The sequence below is a fragment of the Kryptolebias marmoratus genome, linkage group LG1 (assembly GCF_001649575.2).
Source record: "Kryptolebias marmoratus isolate JLee-2015 linkage group LG1, ASM164957v2, whole genome shotgun sequence".
Classification (NCBI taxonomy): Eukaryota; Metazoa; Chordata; class Actinopteri; order Cyprinodontiformes; family Rivulidae; genus Kryptolebias; species Kryptolebias marmoratus.
In genome coordinates, this window is record NC_051430.1 from 17,347,097 (window position 1) to 17,364,408 (window position 17,312).

At 43.8% G+C, this 17,312-nt stretch overlaps 1 protein-coding gene across 2 annotated transcripts in view; it reads right to left on the reverse strand.

The window, feature by feature from the left end:
• Positions 1-145: 145 nt before the first annotated feature.
• Positions 146-17,312, reverse strand: part of pip5k1bb (phosphatidylinositol-4-phosphate 5-kinase, type I, beta b) — a 36,009-nt gene continuing 18,842 nt past the window's right edge. For both annotated transcript variants that reach the window (XM_017413606.3, XM_037975289.1), the window contains exons 6-15: positions 17,028-17,180; positions 16,258-16,557; positions 10,822-11,024; positions 10,076-10,159; positions 9,063-9,111; positions 8,882-8,966; positions 7,304-7,462; positions 4,906-5,032; positions 2,622-2,745; positions 146-1,274 (exon numbers count right to left, since the gene is read on the reverse strand). In XM_017413606.3, the coding sequence (XP_017269095.1) occupies positions 1,272-1,274; positions 2,622-2,745; positions 4,906-5,032; positions 7,304-7,462; positions 8,882-8,966; positions 9,063-9,111; positions 10,076-10,159; positions 10,822-11,024; positions 16,258-16,557; positions 17,028-17,180 (1,287 nt within the window). In that variant the 3' untranslated portion in view covers positions 146-1,271. The remainder of the gene's footprint in view (positions 1,275-2,621; positions 2,746-4,905; positions 5,033-7,303; positions 7,463-8,881; positions 8,967-9,062; positions 9,112-10,075; positions 10,160-10,821; positions 11,025-16,257; positions 16,558-17,027; positions 17,181-17,312) is intronic.

The window sequence follows — 17,312 nt, forward strand, 5'->3', positions numbered from 1 at the left end:
TCTGAATGAAATTTGCAGAAAGTGATCGACTTTTTTCCTTTTAATCTGAAACTTTGGCACAAGAAGCAGCAGGTTAAAGGCATTTCTTTAAGGAATGTTAGGCCTTGAATTTATTTTTAAAAGGAAGTAAAATCAAGAAATCAAAGTCTGTCACTGAATTTGTTTATTTATAGGAAGCTCCTCTATACAGAATATAAATATGCATTGGCTTTACATTCAGTGATTAAAGTATTTTTTTACAGCAAATGGTAAAACGTTGAACTACATAATAAATTATGGTCCTAAGTGGAGTTTAGAGTCGGATATAATCTGTATGACAGCTGGCTGACGCATGTCACGTAACTTTGTTTAGGTTCTAAAGAATATCCTGAGTAAAAAGCATCTTCAGTTTTGACACAAAACTAATCAGAAATGATCTACAGTGTTCCTTCATTGTCTGTACGTGTTGACGAAACGAGAGGTGTGCAATCGTAAAGTAAAAAGAGGAGGGAAGAAAAAAAAAAGTGCATTTTCACAAATCCAAATCTGTGCTTCTGTCGTGTAGCCCTCCCACCTAAACAAACATCCTCGAAAGGAAAATATATTTATATATTACAGTAATCTAGTGTCAAAAGTGCATTGTCTCTCCGCTCTGTGCTTGGTCCAGGACCCAGTAACCGTCCCTTTCTTTCCGGGCAGCGCAGAGAAGTGAAAGCGTCCTGCGAGGACGCGTCGGCCACGTCGCAGGCCGACTCCGGCCTCCAGAACCAAGTGTGTTCTTCATCCGGGGTGGCTGCGTCGGGCGCGTTCCTCTTCCTCGGGAACCAAAGGCGCCGCCCCAGAACTCAGTGTAAACATTTCTCATCAGCAGCGAACAAAGCTGCAAATTTAAAATGTCCTTCTGTTCATCAAGTGGGACGTGTATCCTTCTGTAAAATATACGTTTACAGAATACAGGAAATGTTTCCATCTCTATGCCCAGGCTTTGAAAAGAAAAGTTTAAAAAACTAGATGATGCTACTACTTTGATGCACGCTCTACAAAGCAGCTGAAGTCTCATAGCTCCCGTCCTGACTGATGGTTTTTTTTTGTCAGAGTTTTCTTCCATTAGCCAGCCTGAGGGAACCTCAGAGTTCTTCCTGGGAGGGGGGTTGGTTGGCTAATACAAGTGGCAACATGTATGCAGCAGGACTGCGAGGGGAGGCAGGCGCCGGGCGGACATGTCCGATGGAGAGCAGTGATTGTCTTATGTGTGGCAGGAGGGAATGAAGGAGGTGAAACTTTTTTTTTTTTCACTGCAGAGGAAGAAATAAAGAATATTAATGAACACGGTAACCAAGAAGTCATCGATTACAACCCCCGTTCTGAATAAGCCGAGACGTTGTGTAAAATGTAAATAAAAATTAGAATGCCACAGTTTGCAAATCTCATAAACTGACAATTTATTTCTAATAAAAATACAGTAAACGTCAAATGTTTAAGAAATTGTACCCCTGTTTGAAGAAAAAACAAACAAACAAGGTAATATTACATTTTATGGCAGCAACACCTCAAAAAATGTTGGGACACAGGGGCAACAAAAGGTTGTAAAAGTAAATGTTACAAATAGGAAACGGCTGGAGGAGCATTTTAGAGAGGCTGAATCTCTCAGACTGTGATGGAGTCCTCCACCTCCCGCTCAGTGACTGCTGGAGATGGCCCCCAGCGCCCCGCGACCCGGAAAGGAGAAGCCGGTAAAACAAAATGGGTGGATGAGTCTCTCAGAAGTAAAGATGGGCAGAGGTTCACCAGTCTGTAAAAACTGCATCTAAAATGAATGTAACTATGTCAGACAAACGTTCTTCAAGAAAAATTGGGAAGCCTTTGAAACATCCCATCATCCACAGCTCATATTATCATCAAGAGCTTTCAAGGATCTGGAGAATGGAAGTCCATGATCTTCGGGCCTTCAGGTGACTCTGCGTTAAAAACATCACTAAAGAGGAGAGGGAACATCCAGCCTGTTATCAGCACAGTTTAAAACCTGCCTCTCTGATGGTATGGGGGTGCATTAGTCTTACACATCTGGAGAGACACCATCAATTTAGGAAAGTATAAATAGGTTTTAGAACAATATATGCTCCCGTCCAGTCAACATCTTTATCAGGGAATGCTTTTCATATTTCAGCAAGACAATGCTAAACCACAGACTGCATCCATAACAGCTTCATAGCAGAAGAGTCCAGGTGCTGAACTGACCGGACCTCTTATCATTAGAGAACATTTGGTGACATCAGGAAATGTAAACCCCAGCAAAGACCCAGGACTGATGAACAGCTGGAATCCTACATCAGACAAGAATGAGAGCAGCTGCTCTCCTCAGCTCCTGGATGTTTACAGACTGATGTTAAAAGAAGAGGAGATGTTTCACAGAGAGAAACATGGCCCTGTCCTAACTGTTTTGAGATGTGTTCCTGGCATCAGATTACCTTGTTGTACAATTTCTTAGTTTAAACATTTGATATGTTTATGTTCCATTGTGACTAAAATACGAGTTTATCAGATTTTCTAATCATTGCATTCTGTTTTTATTTACATTTTACTCAACGTCCCACTTCTTTAGTGTTAGGGTTTGTTGCAGAAAAAAAAAAAGTTTAAATTACCAAGTAGACATCAAGAACAGATCCGTCGTCCCGATCCATGTCCACATCCATGGTGCTCTGCTCCGAGGTGAGGCAGATAGCGCTGTCCTCTAGCGTAAACGTGGAGCTGGATGCAGCGTCGGCCCTGAAACAGGACGAAACGTTTACACGTGACCCTTCAGCAGCAGGTAACACGAGCACAGCTGAGTCCGAGACGAGATGAGAAAGGAAATGAGACCGGGATGGGGAACCTGTCTGAAGCCTGGAGCAGGACTGAGGAGGAAGTGAAGAAAATTTCCTTTAGATCTGCAGGAATTCCCCGCAAAGACTGTGACAAAACGAGAGACGTGACTGGAGAACGCCCCGGATATACTATGAGCAGAATAATTCTAGAAAAATCTAACAAAATAAGGAATTTCACTTTCTCAGGAAGTAATGTGCATTTACAGCCGATCAACTGATTCAAGATGGCAGACACAGCTAATTGACCTTAGCCAACACAAAAAAAAGATTTTTACAAACATTGAGTTAAAATTTGGTGTGGTAGTAGATGAGTCATCCTCATCACATAATCATAAAGTCTAGTTTAAACATAGCCTATAGTGTAATCAAACCAAATAAGCCGTGCACAATCTCATGTAACATTTGCGATATCTCACACGATCTGTTACTGTTACTGTTGTGAATGAGTCTCAGCTACTACTGCACCAAATTTGGGCTCATTATCTGTAAAAGTCACTGACTTACAGCCACTTTTGTGCTGGCTCAGGCCTATTAGCTGTGGCAGCCATCTTGAATTCGGTTGCCTCCAAATGTTAATCAGTTGTAGACGTACAGCCAATAATTACTTTCTGAGTGTTTCATTGAAATCGGTCAAGCTGTCTGTGAGATATTTTGCTAACAGACACAGTGTTGACTCCAACAGTTAATGCTAAGATTTTAAGGAAAGATGTAGCACAGCAGGTTGCCCTCAAAGTACGTGTTGAGGACAACACACAGCTACTACCACACCAAATTTTAGCCCAATATCTATAAAACTGACTGTGTTATAGCCAATTTTGTGCTTCCCAAGAACAGTTGGCTGTGGCGGCCATCTTGAACTGGGCTGACTCCCAAAGCTTATCAGTTGTAGACGTCAACCCAGTGATTACTCTCTGACAGGTTTGTTAAAATATGTTCAGTGGGTTCATGAGATATTTTGCTAACGGTACAGACAAAAACATTATCGCTTCACCTTTGCCTTTGGCGATGATAAAGCTAAACAGGAAACCAGCACCGACTGCAGCTAACCTCAGGCTCTGCGTGCAGTTTGCTTGTTATCAACGTTTCAACCACTAGGTGGCAACGAGAGAGCTGCCCTCCTTGTCTGCGCGTCAGGTGACTCCCTGATAAATTCAGGAATGTTTTGTGACCTTTTTATGACATATGACTAACCGGGGCCGTATCCTTCCAAAGTCAAAAGGATTTTCCAGGCAGAAAATTGTAAAAGTGTCCGCTCGTAGGACGAGAGACAACAGAGTCCACGAGTGAGAGTGCCGCCGAAGCGACAGGCTGCTCAGCCGTCCGTCTCTGTGGGCCGAGAGAAACGGCCTCTAAAGCGCCGCTTGTCCTGCTTTCATCACAGCCTTTGTGTGGCGAGCACCGTTTAAATACTGAGGGAACCAGTCCAGGGAACAATGTCGGACGAGACCCGGCAGCTCACACAGAGAACCCTCGGAGAATCAAATGAAGCTGGGCCAGAGGAGTAAAATGAAACACACACACACCGAGGGGGGAAGACAATGAGGCTGCTAAGGAGAAGGAAATGAAACAGAGGGTGAAGTTTGGAACGAAGCTGCTCATGGGGCAATAAAAACTGTCAATTTAAAACTTTTACTTGTAATTTTTTTCCCTGGTTTCACAACATGAGCCGACGCCGTCGTTATCTTGTTAAGTATTTCCAGATTTGATTTGTTTTTATGAGTCGTATTTAAAAAATAGCTGCTTTTTTCCTAATAGTGTTTTTTAATGAATGATCCTTATTTAGGGAGATTCCCAGTTCTGTGTAGATTAAAGGCAATATTCTGTGTGTGTGTGTGTGTTGGATTTACGCTCAGGGATAATAATTCAAACCAAACACATCTGCTCCATGAAGCACGCCGCTGATAAGACGGCCGTGTCAGAACACCAGTGACTCCACCGTGGGAGTGGGGAGTGTTGGGCGCGGCCTCCCCACGGCTCCCAGCGACCTTGCGTCATAAGTTTGGCGGTGACGCCCCGTTCCCGTTGTACTATCAGGAGGAAGACGAGCAGGGAAACGAAGTACCTGTCGTCCGTCTGGTTGTCCACGTTGACAAAGATGGAGGAGGATGAGATGGTTCCCATGGAGGAGCCCTCGTAGTAGGACCGGCTGGCGGGAACCAGATCCGGCTGCAGATACGAACCGAACATGACTGGAAAACAAAAAGCAAACAAACATACATGTGAGTCAGAGCTCACTTTTTAACACTATCTGTGTAAACGATGAGTCAGCATATTGTTTTTCCAATCAAATTACTTCCACATACTTGGTGCTTTTTAAACCATTCATATATCAAAACAGGAGCAGCCTGCTGTGACTTTTAGGATTTGTAACTTTTATATAATTTAAATTATTTAACTTTATTTACAAAATATATTTCCTCATAGATACAGTACATACACACACACATATATATATATATACAAAAACATTCTCTGAAATCTACTTCAGCCTACTGGCTCCATTTTGTCTTCCTATGCTGATTTTAGCTCTACAGTTTTGCTCATTTTAGATTTTTGCAACAGTTTTGCTTATTCTAGCTATTAGCTACAGTTTTCCTAATTTTAGCTTCTAGCTTCTGTCTTGCTGGTTTTAGCTTTTCACCGTTCAGCTCAGCGTGTCTTACATTCTGCTCATTTTAACTTTAAATTTAGGCTTCAGGCGCTTCAACAACTTTCAGCCAAGGCGTTCAGCACTCAGCATTTCATAGAAAATCTTCAGGTTTTTTTTTAGATGAATCCGATGAAGATTGTTTTATCTGAAATCCTCGCCTGGAGAAGCTGGTATCTTAAGCTCCGTGCCACAAGGACTGGATTGTTTTAAGCACCTTAGTCCTTGTTTTGGGCATTCTTACTAAAAAAAATAAATAAATAACATACTAGGATTATTTAGGTGGTTGGTACAGAGGGTTAAAGATGTGAGGAGTCTGAGTTTCCAATGAAATCTGAGCTCTCAGATCGTTTCTAACAGAGTCTCAAAGTCCTGGTGTGCTTCTCCACTCTCAGTGTTAGGAAAGGTTGGGCGGTGCAGACAGTCAGCAGTAATGGCTTCGCTGAGCGGCTGCCTGGCACGCTGAAACGTTAAGGAGTCACAAACTGGGAGGACACATTAAGGTGGAAACCCAATCTTTAAACAGAGGTTAACTCGGTTTGTAATGCAATAAAAATGCCCATTCACGTCAGAGTAAAAAGGTCAGATTATAGCCTGAAAGCGGGCAGCTAACGAAACAAATCAGCCTTCATGTTACGGTTCCCAAACATAATGAGTTTAATTGAACTGATTCAAAGCTTTCAGCAAACACAACGTTTTTCTATAACTTTAGAGTTTAACGAACACGTTCTGTTCCTGGTGAGGCTCATTTAGTGAATTTGGGAAGTGCTTCGTGGTGCTTTGCATCACAGCGGGAGATTCTGGTCGGTTGTAAGAAAGAAAAAGGGGAAGTCCGACACATGACCCCATGATTTCGCTTCCTGCACCCATCAACACCCATGTTTCTTCCGGTGGGGTGGAGGACGACTCCTTGGTGACCTCACACAGAGGTCGGCGGCAGCTCCCGCTCACAGAGCGAGCTTTCATTCATCCGGCTCCTCCCGGGGCTGAGGTCAGATCGTGGTCACAGGGGAGATTAATTATGAGAGATAAGGAGAGCTGCATACATGCAGGCACAAATACTGTATCTGAGGGGATTTCATTAACAAGCTGGGCTCTGTTTTCTTTCCATTAAAGCCAAACCCTGTACGAGTCGGTGACAGCTTGTTCCCGGGGCCGTGCTGACAGGACGTTTTCATAGCTGAGTAAATGAGGCTGCTTACTGGCCTCAAGTTGTTCTAATAAGCCACAAAACCTAGGAAACAACCGGTAGGTGGTAGATAAAGGCTTATGATGCAATTCTTTAGTCAGGTTTTAGGTTTTAACAAACTCCCTTCGTGTCAGAGTTCAATTGAGACCGTCTTGTGTCGAGAAATGAGTTACAGCCGTTTCGATCAAACCTTGCAACTAAGGTTATGCGTGATCTCGTGCGATAGTGCAAGATCTCGCTGATGTGTAGCGCCTGGAATGCAGTATGCGTTGGCAGGGACTCTCAGCTACTACCACGTCAAATTTGAACCCTGTATCTGTAAAGCTGACTGAGACGTAGGCGTTTTTGTGTTTCTTAAGGTCAGTTGGCTGTGGCAGCCATCTTGAATTGGATTGACTCTGAAAGGGAATCAGCTGTAGACGTGCACCCAGTGATTACTTTCTCAAAGTTTCATTAAAATCCGCCCAGTGGTTCATGAGATATTTTGCTAACAGACAGACAGAGTTGACTCTAATAGTGTACTGCATTGATTGATGCTTATCTGGGTAACCGTACGGAGGGAAACTGCTTCAAGGTGAACTGTGTTACGGCCGGTTTCACCCAAGTGTGTGTTGTTTTGTTTACCTTGTCCGTCCAGGCTGGCCAGGCTCCGTGCTCCCCCCAGCCGGTCCCTCCTGTCCTCCTCGTGCCTCTCATCTGCCTGTGATGAAAGGATCTCCTGCGAGGACGACTTCAGAGCCGGGATGGACGTGCGGGTCCTCTTTGATGGGGAGAATCGAATCGCTGCGGAGCAAAGAAAAAAATAAAAATAAAATAAAACGTAATCAAAACAGACATAAAAGTCAGGAAAAAAAAGAGGAGGGGGTAGAGAGGGAGAGGGGAATAAGGCGTTTAAGCTGGAAGCAGGAGAAGGGGGGGGGGATATAAAAGGCCCGGATGGACGGGAGGGGTTTACACAGGATGGAACTCCAAGACTCCAAAATTAGACTATATTAAACTGATAAAACGCAAAAGCGTCCTCAAAGACACCCCCCACCACCACCACCATCACCCCCACCCCCGCTCTGGCCCCCAGGCAGAGCATAAAATAAAATCCGTTCCTGTCATCTCCCTCTGGCAGGACTTGGCCGCGGTTAACAGCGTGGCAGAATCCTGGAATCAGTGTGTCAGCCATGGTAATTTGGGGGGGGGTATAAGTGTATATAGAACCCAGTCCACCAAAAATCTCTCACTCTTTAATTGTATTTGTTTATGTAGTTTGATTTCTTTATGTATTCGTTTTTATTGTGAAGTTGTTATTTTAAAAAAAGGAGACTTTTTAATGGAGCTCCTGTGACTTTACTCCCTGAAAGTGGCTGCAGGAGGACGACGTGTTGGACGATCTCCGAGCTGACACGGTCGATTCGGCTGCTCTGCAGTTTGACGGAGAAGGGGAGCTTCTTGTCGAGTGTCGGCCCTCGCCGTCGCAGCATGTGTGCGAACGAGCCGCGCTTTCGTTTCAGTTTTTAAAAGTGTTTCCTTCGTCGTGGGCAAGGTGAGCTGAGGTCGGCTGGGTGGTTTTTCTGTTGCTGCTCAGCTGTTCGATTCCACTCTGTGCAGGAAAGCTGCTGCTTATTTGTTTTTTTAATTACACTTTCCTGCTCATTTTCAAACTGTACGCATCCCAATTAATAATTCACAGAGATCAGCCGGTGGTGTGGGTGTGTGTGTGTGTGTGTGTTTTATTTGTTTGTTATGTCATTATGTAAAACGCAATGCACTGAAAAGAGGATTGTTTGTAGGAGCGTTTAAAGCAGAATGCTGTGTTACAGTCCAGTCCGCTCATGGCTGTTATGGAGGAAGGTGAGCTGAGGTCGACTCCAGATAGGCTGAACTGGAACCTCTGTGCCCCGGTTTACACAACGCAGAACTTTATCAGTGATCTGGGTGAGGTAATACTGACTCTGGCTACATAAGTTCAGATCCAGCTCATCAGATTTTAATGCATCACATTAAACTAAACTAACTAAACTACAGTTTGATGTGTTTAGAGTAAACATAACAGGAGATAAATCAGTTTGTGATAATTTCATCAGCTCTGCGGCTGAAATTTCTACACCCTGACACCCATCGCCGTCCTAATCAGGCCAGGATTTCCTGTCCTGCTTCCCAGCTTCTCCCTGAGCTCCCGCACGCGAAACACGGCGCGCGACCTTGACTTACGCTGCGTTTTCCTGAAGACCCGGGTGCTCATGAACTTGAGGAAGCGGCTGGCGTAAAACCCGGGCCGGTGGACCGAGACGGAGTCCTGGGGACGAGCGGGGAGAAAACGTCAGGCTCTGAATGAAAAGGCTCCTTCATGAAAGCAGCAGCGTCAGGTTTAGGGCGGGCTATATCGACTTACGCCATCGTAGACCAGAGCTTTCCAGGAGTGCTCCAACTTTTTAATGAACCTGACGAGAGACAAAACGGGAAATCGGTCACATGCTCATCCTTTACGTAAACAACATCACCCTTTAGCTATGAAAGGTTAGGACGCTGTGTAAAATGTAAATAATGATTTGCAAACTTATATTTTATTTACAGTGGAACACAGTAAACATTTCAGATGTTTAAACTAAGTAAATGTATCATTTTAAGGAGCAAAAAAAGGCCATTTCAAATTTTTTTTGGCAGCAACACAGAGGGCATGAAGTCTGTAGTATCTTTGATTCGTCTGACCACAGGACAGTTTCCCACTTTGCCTCGGTCCATTTTAAATAAGCTTTGGTTCAGAGAAGATGGCAACATTTCTGGATAGTGTTCAGACTGCTCCTTCTTTGCATGATAGAGCTTTAAACTCCATATTAAAATACGGGTTCATGAGATGTGAAAATCGTTGCATTCTGTTCTTATTTACATTTTACACAACGCTCCATCTTTGTCATAATTGGAGCTGTATCGTGTCAGGTGCCGCTCCAAGTTACCAAATTGGATTTGTAAACACCAGTTCATCCTTCCTCGACAACGCTGTGAGCATCCGAAGCATCAACCTGCCTGACAAACGTTTATGTCATGCTTTAAAATTTCTTTAATATTTAATCTACAGGGTTTCATCTTCTGTTACCAGACTTTTTGCTCTCGGGAGAAATATAAAAAATAAAAAAAAAATCAATAAGTAAACGGAGAAGACTGATGAGCCACTGAGCTCATTAAAATCATGTTGGGGGGTGATTGTGGTAAACTGCCTTGTAGCTCTTTCCCTCAGCGCATGATGATAATTCAGCTTAAGAGGCCTCACTGAAGGGTGAGCATCTTTCAGAGCAGTTACTCTGTCACACTGAGTCATTACTGCGTTGTATTTACGACCTGGTCCTTTCGAGAAACGCTGCCCATCACGCACGCATCAAATTGATTTCATCTCATTAGGATGAGTACCTGTATGACTGCAGGATATCTATGATTCCCAGGAAGATGAGCAGCTTCTCGTCTTTGTGCGTCCTGGCGGGGATGCCACCCATCCTGAAACCGAGCACAGCGGCGGTCAGACAACAGCTACCGTTTCTCTGCAGCGCTCGAGACCAAGCCGGTGCGCTGCCTCCCGTTTACAAGTGTGTTTTTTTAAATACGGGGACTTGAACTATTTACATTCATGTGAGTGGCTGTAAATAAGAAGAACAGTGAGTGTGTTTGTTATTTGTGTAGCTATGGTTATGTGAGAGGCCGACTGTGCTGCAGTGCCCTGGGCGAGGTATGAGCACGGTTGTATAACAGTCTGAGCGAGGGAAAAAGGGGAGATGAAGACACAGACAGAGACAGAGTGCCCAAATATGTGTGTGTGTGGCCATGTATTTGATACATTGTGGGGACAATTTTCCTAACATATACTACCTTGTGAGGACCGACTGCTCCTTGTGGGGACCAAAGCCTGGTCCCCACGAGGAGAAATGATGTTTTTGGGTTAGGGGGTTAGGTTTAGGACTAAGGTGTGAATTGAGTTTAGGTTTGGTTTAGAGTTAGGTATGTACTGGTAATGGTTAGGGTTAGGGTAAGGGTCAGGGTTAGGCTGTAGTTAGGGTGTAGAAATGAATGGAAGTCAATGGAAAGTCCCTGCAAAGATAGAGAGACATAATGTGTGTGTGTGTGTGTGTGTGCGGCCCCTTCTCACAGCTGAACAAACTCACGTGTCGTCAGTGGTGACGGCTTCGGCAGCCTTGCCGTCTCCTTGGATGGACTCCATGGCGGTGGAGTAAAGCACCCTCTGACCTACAGGTCTCCGGCCGTCGCCCCCGGCCTGGCCCGGCTCGCCCCCCTCCCTGTGGCTCTGGTCCAGGACGTGCACGCCCAGCAGCAAACTGTAGTCCATGATCTTGAAACTTTCCAGCACCTAATGCAGCGTATAAAAAATGTTTAATGTTGAGACGTAGCTTGTATGGATGTATGGAAAAAACAACATGTTTGCACTTTCATTATCCTCGTCACACAGAGTGCTTTACCTTCAGCTCCCTGCAATAAATACGCAAAACATATTAAATGTCCTCCCCCCTCCCTCCCTTCGAAATGCTTTCATCACCCCTCGCATTTTGGCGCCAAGAAAGTGGTCAGCAGAAGGAAATCTGTTTAAGCCAGTTCTGAGCTGAACAAACAAGGTGTTTCTCCACACGGAGCCAAGTGTTACACGCTGACCTGTTTGAGGAGCTTTCTTTTTGCCCAGAGACTCTTGTGACTTCACGTCTCTTAGCTCTCCACTAAGGGATCAGGGTCAATAAAAACCCACGCTGCCAGGACTATTTTGCGACCCAGACTTGGAAGAATAAAACGTTTGTACTGGGTAGCACCTCTTGATTAAATACGTTTTGCAACATTGAGCGCAATGGTGAGGATAATGCTGCTTAATGTCACTTATGAGCCGAATGGTTCAAAACTAAAATACTTCAGGACAATTATATCAAAGCAAGCAGGCCTCAATGTCAAACTTACTGCGATAAGAACATTTGTAGTTTATGATTATCCTAAATACATAAACATGCCATAAAGTAAAGCCAGGTCTCCACATTAAGATGACTGGGTTAAAAAAACAGCTAAACACCTCTCGGGCTGAGCTCAGACAGTGTGAAGGACGCCACAGGAAGCAAACCTTTGCTTGCTCCTTGGCCCCAAACTGCAGGGTAAAATCAACTGCAGCGTACGAAGGAAGAGGCTTAATAAAACTTCACTGTTTAGACAGACGACGAGAGGATAACGTTTGTTCGGCTCAGATGAACACCCAAACACCAGACGGACGTAACGACCAGCTGAAAGACTGATGGACTGACTCAAGTCAAACACTGAGCCTTTTGTCCGATGCCTTCCCTTTTCCATATCAACAATTTGCATCCCCTCACCCGAACTCCCCCAGGCTATTCAAACGGCAGCCATTTTAAACAGAGCCTCACACACCACGCTGCCCACAGAGAGTCATTACTGTGCGCCGGAGCCCGGGCTTTCCCCGGCGAACAATTACACAGATACACACTGCTCGACTCCGACGTTCATTTGTTTCTGGTTTGGTTTTGTTCGATCTCAGAGCAGCTCTGTCCTTCTGAATCTCCTCCAGGATCAGGTTGGGATTCAGGGTGCTGTCCATCAGGGGCATGTTTTGTATTTATCTGATAGACCTTTCTCCTGTTGAAAAGGGTGTGGAGTTCCTCAAGGATCCATCTTGGGGCCAGTTCTGTTTACATCGTGCATCGTGCAGTAAATATATTTCCTTTCACTGTTGTGCAGACTTCATTATAAACTGTATTAAAGAAGTGAAATAGAGAGTAAGTGTTTTCAGTTAAAGGATAATAAGTCTGAATGGTGGTTTTGGGTCCTTCTGACACTCGCATGTGATTTGGAGCATTTATCCTGTAATCTTCAGACCTACAGCATGAATCTAGGTGTCATTTTTGATTGCCCTTTAAAATTTGATAAACAAATGAGCTCTGTGGTGAAGAGCTGTTTTCTACAACTCCAGCTCATTCTCTTTGATGACATGAAGCCAATTATCCCAGCATTTATCAGCTCAGTGTTACTCTATGATAACTCTTTTTTTTTTTTTTTTATCAGTCAGTCTCTGTTGTCCCGTCAGCAGCTGGTCCAGGACTTTTAACTGCGACCAAAAAAGAAACAGCATCTCTGCTGTGTTCGCATCTCTTCACCGACTTCCTGTTCAATACAGAGCTGATTGTAAAATTCTTTGGTTTGTTTTTTTAAAGTTTTGCATGGCTTAGGACAAAAAAACACATATGTGCTTAGTTCTTTGGGATGTTCCACGTTCTAGATTAGTTAGTAAAGAAGATTGTCCCTTTGCTGTAGCCACCCCAAAAATTGTGGGACAATCTGTCAAAGTCAGTCAAAGGTGTCCCCTCTATTGAGGTTTTTTTAAAAGCAGCTGAGGACACATTTATTTTCTCTTTGCAGTTAATCCTTTGGGCTTTTTCAGTAATCTGTTGTTATTTATGCCATTTAGTATTTTTTACTTTGCTTTATATTCGAGATTCTTACTTATCTTTTGTTTTAAGCTGATTATAATGTTTTTTTATGGCTGTTACTTTGGGATTTACCGTACAGCCCAATGATCAACTCCTGTTGGTTGGTTTAGGTGTGCTTTATAAATAAAGTTGGTTTGATTTGATCAAAAAATAAAATTACTGATCGCTGTAGAAATTTGGGCGTCTCCTTTTGGACAGTTCTGTCCCCTGCTTTCATTTCAAGCACAGCTCAGTTTTCTTACAGCGAGCAGGACAGACTAAATCTACACTAACCTCAGTTTGTCACAGATCTCTGTGCTTTAAACCTCTGATGTGTCTCAGGATATCCTTCCCTGAAGCTCTCCCAATCTATCTCTGTAAAATAAGGACAGATTCTGCCAGAGTGCTGCCTCACGTATCCCACCTCCGAGTGACATTATTGCACCGCAAGCTTTCCCAAGCCCGAGTCTGTCTGCTCCAAAAACACAACACGCTCAGTCGCTGACAGCTCCACGTAGATTTGTGGCAGAGCAGATGCTTTGACTGTGAGAAGACACTGACAGCATGGTCGTCGACTTCTGGTCACTGAAACGCTCCTTCTTAAGTGCACATTCCTAATTCAGGAGATTATCTGAGACCACCTTTAACTGGCTATAATTCAACCAGTCTTGCAGATACTTAGCTAAAATTCGGTGTGGCAGTAGCGAGGAGTAATAACACATACTCTGAGCATGATCTTAGTTTAAAAGACTGTCATGAAAGGCAGCGGGTGATATGCAATTGTTCGGGGAATGCTAGGCCTTTATTTTATTCATAAAGCTTTCAAAACTGTAAGTTTCCTCATATTTCATTATATTTGTGCGAGTGTCTCTTTGTGATCTTCAAAATGTGTTTTTTTTTAGTGGACTAATGCTATAGATTTCATTAAATGGTGAACAAAATGATTAAAAAGCATATATTTGTTAACAAGTTTTAACATTATTCTCTTCTTAAAAGCCTGTGTCGAGATGCATGTTATAAAACTAATAGGTAACTTTATCTTTTTGTGTGTGGCATGAACACACCTGCATGTAAAAGAAAAAGGGGGAGGACTGTTTTATGCAGTATTCTCACGGCAAGAGCCGAATAGGCGGCGCAGGAGCACGAAGACCCAGGAGGTAACCGAGGAGCTGAGGGTGATGCTTCGAGCGCCGGCGGCGGGAAACAGCAGAGAGGTTATTAGAGAGGATCAGGCATCAGAGCAGAGTTAGGATAGATCAGCTAGTGCAAGACCAGACTTTGCTCCTGAAAGAACTTATATTAAGATTCCCGGTTCCTGTATTACCCCTCATCCAGTTAATTACTCTTAATATGGCTGATATTAAGTAAAAAATAAAAATTCCTTCATAAATGCAGAGTGCAAACATGTACTGAAAAGGGCCGTAAGCATTGTCTGAAGTGAATGACAAACACATTATAAAGCCCTTTGAAGAATCTTGATCATCTTAGAAAAGCATCTGAAAGTCCAGATTTCTCGTCTTAAAAAGCCTCTTCCGTTTTAAACGTGCGCTGTGTGTAAAAACGCTTCTAAACATTTGGATATCATCGCCGCCTCTGTAATGTTTGCCTCGCTGTAATGTAATCGGTACAAACGCACACACTCTGCCTTACAATAAAGCTCCTCTGTTTGCTCTCTCTACTAGTGCAACATTAATTATTAATGCTTTTATGCTGTTTTGGCATTTGTGGAGTATCAGGGGAGTCGCAGAGTGATGGAGAGAGGAGACTTAAAAGGGAGAGGGCACAGCCTGCATTTTCCTACAAGCATCCCATCGTGTACTCATAATGTTATTATTTTTCCCCTCTTATTGTCATTACTCTCTGTCCAGCTTAACTCTGACCCCCATAAATTCTCTAAAACAAAGATCAGAGCACTCTAAGCTTTGAAAAAAAAAGAAGTAACTGGAATCGATCCAGATTTTGTACTTTTACCACAAAAAAAAGCCTCTCCACCCCCTCCTTACTGCCACCCCTTTCTTCCCCTTTTGTTTGGCTTCTGGTGACCCTTCCCCCGTGTTTAGGACCCCTCCCAGGGTGACAGGGTTAGCTGCTTACTCATGGAAATGGACAGAGATTTTTGCTTAGAGGGCACTTTGCTTCCCGCTTAGGAGGCAAGCGCAGGAAGCCGTGACAATAACAAACTACACAGTGCTGACGCTTTAACAGCCGCTGCTAAACAGAAACGAACCCCGCATACTTTATACATGCAAAATGTGGCGCGCACAGTCCGACACGGGAGGTAGACGGCGCATGACTGAGGCTAACGCTTGCACGGTAAAAGCCAAGTTAAACATTAAGGCCAGAATGACTTGGCAAATGTGGAGGATGTCACTGTGGCCTCAGTCTGCTTAAAAAAACATTACAAAGAAAACTAAACATTTAGCAAGTCAGCGGTTCTGTTAATGATGACGAGAAGGGGCATAAACCTGTAAAGATGATTATCTAATGCCAACCCGACATCACAAGCTCCTAATAGCTTATGAAGGAGAAAATGTTGGACTGAAATGGTGGGAAAGCATCAGGTTTACAGGTATTTCCTGCCAGGGTGTTTCTGATTAACGGAAACTACAACTGAATAATTAAACACAACGACAAGCCTTGTCACTTTGTGTGCAGTTTCAAGATACGATTCGAGATCAGAGTTACCCAACAGGCTAAATCAAACAAATCCGCTGCTCAATACCTCTAATTCGTGTCCCTGTGGCATCAAACTGGTATTTCACTCCTCCACACTAAAAACTGAAACACTAAGCCAAATCCTGTGGAAGTCATTTAAATGTTAGATGACTATCTGCACGCAGGATTGTCAAGTTGGTCCAGCTCTCCAAGAACTCTTTCTTCTCATCCACTCACGTTCATATCCTAAAATAATGAAAAGCCAGTATCTCACTTGGCTGTGAAAGCTGGAGAGTGGCTGGTGAAGAAAGATCGAGCCAAAATACAACGATTGTTCGTTTGTCTCACCAAATTTGTGACACGTTTGCGCATGTTTCACAAACTCCTGGCATGCTTTGGGTCAGACCTCACCAGGAGCTCTCGGTTCTCCAACAAATACCCGAAGAAAACACCGGCCGCAAAGCCACCTACCCGACAGTCTCTCTGCAGGGTCTTCATTAGGTTGTTGTATGTCTCCGTGTCAAAGTAAAGCCCCTCCTCGTGCATGTCCTGGAAGTCCAGGTCCTTGTACGTGGGACAGGCCTTCTCCCGCTCTTTCCTGGACGCTCGTCTCTTGTAGGTGGAGCCCTTCAGGTCGTACTTGTAGTGCATTTTGAGGGAGCGCGGCAGCACGTTGTTCATCACCACCAGTCGGATGTTGATGCCGCCCGACTGGATGCAGTACAGGCCGTAAAACTTTGGTAGCAGCGTGCGCGGATTCTGGTTCAAGTTCTGCAGATTTTATTAAAAAAACAACAACAACACACCCACACAAGGTCAGATTCAGATTTATTATGAGCCATTTGTTTAGATCTGGAATATGTTTTCTTAAAAATTTGTGAAAACCAGACACATTTGACATTTTGCAGATTTAGATTTCCATTCCTTTACCACATATTTATATTCATGAAAGTACATTTATGTTCATTAGGGTTATATATTAGGAAATTGTTTTCCCCCCTGACATAAATTCCATTATTTGGCATTTAAATGGACTAAATACACCTGTACATATAATCTATAATTAATACACACAGACCTCTAATTATGCAAATGTATCCCGAGAGTAAACAGCAGTAATGGAGGGAAATATTTTGTTATTCCGTTTATCTGAAAATTCTGTTGCATTTGGACTAAAAGCCAGCTGTATACACACACATTTCTGCAAGGTACAAAAAGCAACAAAGCATCAAGGTTCTCACCATGTAGTATCCAGGCAGCAGCCTCTGCAGAAACTTGGCCTCTTTGTGCTGCACGGTTTTAATGATGAACTCGTCGTCGCTGGTCAGGTAGAAGAGGGAGCCGCTGGCGCCCGGGTTGGTCAGCTCGATCAGAGGCTCGTTCACGAGGGAGTACTGAGGAAGGAGGTGCGAAAACAAAAGCAATGTAGAGGTCTGCACGCAACACGCCGCGTCGGACTTCTGGAGAGCAGCTTTGTCTGCTGTGTAATCAAACTAAAGCTCCTTTCAAACACGGCGGCTAAAGCA